The 7,500-nt window shown below is 51.7% G+C and overlaps 1 protein-coding gene across 1 annotated transcript in view; it reads right to left on the bottom strand.

The window, feature by feature from the left end:
• LOC105903757 (roundabout homolog 2-like) overlaps window positions 1-7,500 on the bottom strand; it is a 63,022-nt gene that overhangs the window by 10,345 nt on the left and 45,177 nt on the right. The window contains exons 9-14 of the mRNA XM_042710332.1: window positions 6,810-7,021; window positions 3,057-3,138; window positions 2,610-2,778; window positions 1,562-1,728; window positions 848-969; window positions 338-566 (exon numbers count right to left, since the gene is read on the bottom strand). Coding sequence (XP_042566266.1) covers window positions 338-566; window positions 848-969; window positions 1,562-1,728; window positions 2,610-2,778; window positions 3,057-3,138; window positions 6,810-7,021 — 981 coding nt within the window. The remainder of the gene's footprint in view (window positions 1-337; window positions 567-847; window positions 970-1,561; window positions 1,729-2,609; window positions 2,779-3,056; window positions 3,139-6,809; window positions 7,022-7,500) is intronic.

The following is a 7,500-nucleotide window of genomic DNA, read 5'->3' as shown; positions in this document are numbered from 1 at the left end:
GTGTGCGCGCGTGTGTGTGTGTTAATGTGTTTGTGTGTGTGTGTGTGTGTGTGTGTGTGTGTGTGTGTGTGTTACCTTACTCAGGTGTGTGTATGGTGAATGGCTGTCCGTCTTCCCTTTGCCTCTGGCTAAAGAACAGTTTGAGTTTGACCTGGCACTGTGTGTGACTGTGTGCAAGTGTGTGTGTGTGTGTGTGTGTGTGTGTGTGTGTGTGTGTGTGTTACCTTACTCAGGTGTGTGTATGGTGAATGGCTGTCCATCTTCCCTTTGCCTCTGGCTAAAGAAGAGTTTGAGTTTGACCTGGCACTGTGTGTGACTGTGTGCGAGTGTGTGTTACCCTCATCAGGTGTGCGTATGGTGACCAGCTGGCTGTCTGCTCCCTGCCTCTGGCTGAAGAAGGGCCTGAGTTTGATCTCGTAGTCAGTGGCCCTGCGGAGCTCGGAGAGTGTGTGTGTGTGTGTGTGTGTGTGCTGAGACTCCGCCCTCAGGTCCTGCACCAACCAGGCACTGCCCCGCGGGCGATACAGCAGGCGGTAACCCTGCACTGCATCAGCGTGGCCCTCGAGCTGGTACACACACACACACACACACACACACACACACACACACACGAGACAAACATACACATACACACACACACCACATACATACACACACAAAGAAAACAAACACCCAAATCAATCAATAAATCAACCAAATCCTTAATCTGTGAGTCCCTGAAAGCCCTATAGTTACATGAAGCAGTTAGACTTATTTTAAACACTGATGGTCTATGTGTGTGTATGTGTGTGTGTGTGTGTGTGTGTGTGTGTGTGTGTGTGTGTGTGTGTGTGTGATGTCCACTCACGGTCCAGGTGATGTGGACGCTGGTGGGGCTGAGGGCCGCGGGGGGGTTCATGATGACGGTGGCGTCTCTGAAGTCTGTCTGGAGACGCCTCACTCCAGGGTCCTCCACCACGGGATCAGCATCTAACACACACACACACACACACACACACACACACACACACACAACACACACAACACGGGATCAGCATCTAACACACACCGTCATCACACACACACACACACACACACACACACACACACACACACACACAACACGGGATCAGCATCTAACACTCACCGTCATCACACACACACACACACACACACAACATGGGATCAGTATCTAACACACACCCGTCATCACACACGCACACACACACAACATCAGGACACCCGTCATCACACACACACACACACACACACACACACACACACACACACACACACACACACACACACAACACGGGATCAGCATCTACACACACACACACTCACCCTGCATCACACACAGACACACACACACACATACACACACACTCACCCTGCATCACACACAGACAAACACACACACTCACCCTGCATCACACACAGACACACACACACACACACACACTCACCCTGCATCACACACAGACACACACACACACACACACACACACACACACACCCTGCATCACACACACACACACACACACACACACACACACACACACACACACACACACACACTGACCCTGCGTGCGGACAGGTTCTGAGATGGGGCTGGGGTCGCTGAGGCCGTAGGAGTTGAGGGCGCGCACGATGAACAGGTAGACGGTGTTGGGGTAGAGCCCGCCCACTGTGTGCTTCTCCTGATCCACCAGGTCCGCCACTGTCTGCCACGTACTGCCTTCTGATTGGCTGAAAGAGGAGATTGACAAGAGTCAGCAGAAATTGATTGGAGGAACAGGTAGACGGTGTTGAGGTAGAACCTGCCCACTATGTGTTTCTCCTGCCCCACCAGGTCCGCCTTCTGATTGGCTGGAGGAGGGGATTGGTAAATTGGTAAATCTCACCCGCCAGCTCCCCCTAGTGGTGGAGACAGATGCAGTCTCTACGTAATGAGCCCAGTCATCCCCAGAGGACCTGTATGAAGGCAGGTGTGTCTCCTCCTAACCTGATAGTCTAATGAAGCTGATAGTCTAATGGGATGAAGCTGATAGTCTAATGAAGCTGATAGTCTAATGGAGCTGATAGTCTAATGGAGCTGATAGTCTAATGGAATGAAGCTGATAGTCTAAAGAAGCTGATAGTCTAATGGAATGAAGCTAATAGTCTGATGGGATGAAGCAGGTCGTGTGCCTTCTGATTGGCTGGAGGAGGGGATTGGTAAATTGGTAAATCTCACCCGCCAGCTCCCCCTAGTGGTGTTAATAGTGGTAATGAAGCTGATAGTCTAATGGAGCTGATAGTCTAATGGAATTAAGCTGATAGTCTAATGAAGCTGATAGTCTAATGAAGCTGATAGTCTAAAGGAATGAAGCTGATAGTCTAATGAAGCTGATAGTCTAATGGAATGAAGCTGATAGTCTGATGGGATGAAGCAGGTCGTTTCTGTTTCTTTAACTGATGGTAACTAAAACAGTGTGATGATCCGTGTGAGCAGTGAGATGAGTGGTACTAGAGTTTTATTTACATGAAGTAGAGATGATGGGAACCGTAGTCTTTAACTCCATGGTGCAGGGATGATGGGAACTTGATGAGGAAGGCTTGATGGGAACTGTAGTCTTTTGGTGAGTTACCTGAAGGCCTCGATGATGTAGGAGGTGACAGCGGCCCCGCCCTCGTGGGGGTTGGGCTGCCAGGTGAGTGTGACGCTGCTCCCCGTCACGTCCGTCATCACCGGCTTCTGGGGGGGGCCGGGGAGCTGGATGGACTCCGACTGGAGGGGAGGGGGGGGCACTCTGCTCGCTGCAGGAGGGGGGGGGGGGGGAGGAAGGAAGCATGAGTCATTCTCACAGTATGACAAGTGCTGAATGTCACTGTGTGTCTGTGTGTGTGTGTGTGTGTGTGTGTGTGTGTGTGTGTGTGTGTGTGTGTGTGTGTGTGTTACTGTGTGTCTGTGTGTGTGTTTGTATCTGTATGTGTGAATTTGTGCTTGCGTGTGTGTGTGTGCATGTGTGTGCTGACAGCATCTTGGGGAGGAGAGAGGGGTGTGTGTGTGTGTGCGTAAGGGGGGGTAGCCGCACCTCTCACAGTCAGCACACCGCTCCAGTTGGACTCCCCCGAGGGGCTGGAGGCGATGCAGGTGTATGTCCCAGAGTCCGTCTCCTAGCAACCAAAATACAGACATGACATCTCTTTATAGTCCGCACACTTAGAGGAGTGTTTGTGTCTCTGAAAACAAAGGACAGATCTTTAGACGAGTGTTTGTGTCTCTGACAAGAAAGGACAGATCTTTAGAGGAGTGTTTGTGTCTCTGACAAGAAAGAAAAGATCTTTAGAGGAGTGTTTGTGTCTCTGAAAACAAAGGACAGATCTTTAGAGGAGTGTGTGTGTCTCTGAAAACAAAGGACAGATAATTTTCCACTCAATTTCCACATCAGTTTCAGCGCTGCAGCTTTACCCCTGTTGACCTCCTCAGAGGAGCCTGAGGGAGGAGAGGAGGAAGGAGAGGAGGTGAGAGAGGAGAGGAGCTGAGGGGCTCTGTAGAGGACCACTGCCCCCTGCCCCATCACCCTCAGGGCCAGAGCAGCCCACAGGCCACAACACAGGAGTCTAAGAGGGTGTAGTACAGATGGTGTCCACTAGGATACATATACACTTTAGTAAGTATAGTCTAAGAGGACGGCACCTCAATCATAGTGCAGTCTAAGAGGACGCGTCCTCAATCATCAGTCTAAGAGGACGCGTCCTCAATCAGTCTAAGAGGACGCGTCCTCAATCATCAGTCTAAGAGGACGCGTCCTCAATCATCAAGTGCAGTCTAAGAGGACGCGTCCTCAATCATCAGTCTAAGAGGATGCGTCCTCAATCATCAGTCTAAGAGGACGCGTCATCAATCATCAAGTGCAGTCTAAGAGGACGCGTCCTCAATCATCAATCATCAGTCTAAGAGGACGCGTCCTCAATCATCAGTCTAAGAGGACGCGTCCTCAATCATCAGTCTAAGAGGACGCATCCTCAATCATCAAGTGCAGTCTAAGAGGACGCGTCCTCAATCATCAATCATCAGTCTAAGAGGACGCGTCCTCAATCATCAGTCTAAGAGGACGCGTCCTCAATCATCAGTCTAAGAGGACGCGTCCTCAATCATCAAGTGCAGTCTAGGAGGACGCGTCCTCAATCATCAGTCTAAGAGGACACGTCCTCAATCATCAGTCTAAGAGGACGTATAGCTGAAGGTCTCTCCACTGGCCTCCCTCCTCCCTCAGCCTGCTGGTCTGTTGCCCAACTATAACGGCACCTCAGTGTGTGTGTGTGTGTGTGTGTGTGTGTGTGTGTGTGTGAGAGCTGAGAACTGCATGCTGTGGGATGAGTGATGAGCCTGTGAGCCTATGAGGTTATTCTGAGTATGTGTGTGTGTGTGTGTGTGTGTGTGTGTGTGTGTGGCAGATGATGTAGACCCACCTCTCCTGAGACACTGCAGCAGGCAGACGGTGTGTGTGCATGTTCTTGTGTGTGTGTGTATGTGTGTGTGTGTGTGTTACCAGGCCGTGTTCTTGTATGAGTGTGTGCGTGTGTCTGTGTTTGTGTGTGTGTCTTTGTAAATGAGTGAGAGTGCGTGTGTAGATGTGTGAGGATGCTCATTAAAGATGCATGACGGCAGGATGCTGAATTAATCATCTCCATCCTGTCCTGCTGGGGTGTGTGTGTGTGTGTGTGTGTGTGTGTGTGTGTGTGTGTGTGTGTGTGTGTGTGTGTGCTGAGGTGCCCTTACTCCAGCGTCTCGTCTCGACTTGTCTCGTCTCATGAGCTAATGCATCTCTCCTGTCCTGCTCAGCACACTGACAACGGCCATTAACCCTGCCTGCCAAGCCCACGTGCCCCTGTGTGTGTGTGTGTGTGTGTGCGTGTGTGTGTGCGCTTACCATGACCCCCCAGCTCTCAACCTGTGTGTGTGCGTGTGTGTGTGTGTGTGCGCTTACCTCAACCTGTGTGCGCATATTTGAGGGTGTGTGTGTGTGTGCGTGTCTAAGCATTTACTCTGTCTCCCAGCACATGAATTTACATCCCTTGTGTGTGTGTGTGTGTGTGTGTGTGTGTGTGTGTGTGCACGCACGTACTGTGCCCCCCAGCCAAGATGTGCACACCCGTGTGTTTGTGTGTATATGTGTCTGCATGTGTGTGTGTGTGTGTGTGTGTGTGTGTGTGCATAAGAGTGTATAAATCTGAGTGTGGGTATATGTATGTGTATGTGTGTCTGTGTATAAGAGTGTGTGTGTGTGTGTGTGTATGTGTGTGTGTGTGTGTGTGTGTGTGTGTGTGTTTACTGTGCCCCAACCCAGGAGTTCACCCCCCCTTGCAGAGGTGTGAGGCAGCACTTGACTCACTGATGCTGAGGAGCTTTAATTACAATCCCTCTGATAGTTAATCATCCACGCCTGATCAGGGCACACACACACACACCACACGCACACACAGACACACACACTTACACACACACACACACACACACACACACACACACACACACACACACACACACACACACACACACGCCCCTGATGCGGCCCCTGATGCGGCCCCGATGCGGCCCTGATGCGGCCCCGATGCGGCCCTGATCCGCGTGCTACCTGGGCTGCCTCCGTCTGCAGGTCCACCAGCCGTTCATGCGTTGCTTCTGTCACTCGGAGGTTTAATTGCAAATGTCAAGCTTGACTTTGGCTCTAATTTCATTGACTTTGAAGATGAGTGAACAGCACAGTCCACTGCAGCAGGAGGAGGAGGAGGAGGAGGAAGAGGAGCAGGAGGAGCAGGAGCAGGAGGAGGAGCAGGAGCAGACGCAGACGCAGGAGCAGGAGCAGGAGCAGGAGCACAACAGCCTATTTCACACAGCCTGCACTCCTGACACAAACAGCGGGAGCGTGACACACACACACACATGGACTTGATCCTAAAAAGAGTTTCCTACTAAACTCCAGTTCAAATGTAAAGGGAAGTCAAACTAAAAGCTCTTGACATACATTCAGACTGGTGAGGTGTGCATTCACCCCCATCACCCTGAGTGACTCCCCAGTCGACACTGCAGAGTCCTTCCGCTTCCTGGGCACCATCATCTCCCAGGACCTCAAGTGGGAGCTGAACATCAGCTCCCTCACCAAAAGAGCTCAACAGAGGATGTACTTTCTGTGGCAGCTGAAGGAGTTCAACCTGCCAAAGACAATGATGGTGCACTTCCACACCTGCATCATCGAGTCCATCCTCACCTCTTCCATCACCGTCTGGTACGCTGCTGCCACTTCCAATGACAAAGACAGACTGCAGCGTATCGTCCGTTCCGCCGAGAAGGTGATTGGCTGCAATCTGCCATCTCTACAGGACCTGTTCGCCTCTAGGACCCTGAGGCGGGCAGGTAAGATTGTGGCCGATCCCTCCCACTCGGGTCACAAACTCTTCGAGGTCCTTCCCTCCGGCAGGAGGCTGCGGTCCATCAGGACCAAAACCTCACGCCACAAAACCAGCTTCTTCCCGGCTGCCGTTGGCCTTATTAACAAGGCCCGGGACCCCCACCTGACCTGGACACTTATCCCGCCCCCACACCTCAAGCCTGTGTTATGTTAACACAACTATACACCAGAACAAATTCCAGGTAGGTGTAAACCTACTTGGCAATAAATACTATTCTGATTCTGATTCTGATGTGTGTGTGTGTGTGTGTGTGTGTGTGTGTGTGTGTACTTCAGCCTGAACCTCTGAACAGATGAGGTGTCTATACAGGTGTGTGTGTGTGTGTGTGTGTGTGTGTGTGTGTGTGTGTGTGTGTGTGTGTGAAGTCGTACCTTCAGGTTGATGATCTGCAGCGTGCCGTTCTCCATCAGGTTCACGCGGGGGTCGTGACCCTCCCCCAGGATTGGCTGCCCCTCCCTCTCCCAGTGCACACTGGGAAGCGGCTGGCCAATCACGTGGCACTGCAGCAGGGCAGTGGAGCCCAGCGCCAGCGTCTGATTGGCTGGACCCTGGCGGATGATGGGGGGGAAGTGATCCGACGGGTCTGAGGGGACAAGAGAGGGAGGGGCTTGGGTCAGACCCTGGGCCACACCAAGAGGGTTCTGCAGTCTGAACACACTGAACACACTCAACACACTGAACACACTGCACACACTGAACACACTGAACACACTCAACACACTGAACACACTGCACACACTGAACACACTGAACACACTCAACACACTGAACACACTGCACACACTGAACACACTGCACACACTGATCACGCTGAACACACTGCACACACTGAACACACTCAACACACTGAACACACTGCACACACTGAACACACTGCACACACTGATCACGCTGAACACACTGCACACACTGCACACACTGAACACACTGCACACACTGAACACACTACACACACTGCACACACTGAACACACTACACACACTACACACACTCAACACACTGAACACACCGCACACACTGCACACACTGAACACACTGAACACACACTCTACACACTGCACA

The sequence above is a fragment of the Clupea harengus genome, chromosome 17 (assembly GCF_900700415.2).
Source record: "Clupea harengus chromosome 17, Ch_v2.0.2, whole genome shotgun sequence".
In the NCBI taxonomy this organism is placed as follows: domain Eukaryota; kingdom Metazoa; phylum Chordata; class Actinopteri; order Clupeiformes; family Clupeidae; genus Clupea; species Clupea harengus.
Note: the sequence above shows the minus strand (reverse complement) of the source record. Positions and strands in the feature narration are given on the sequence as shown.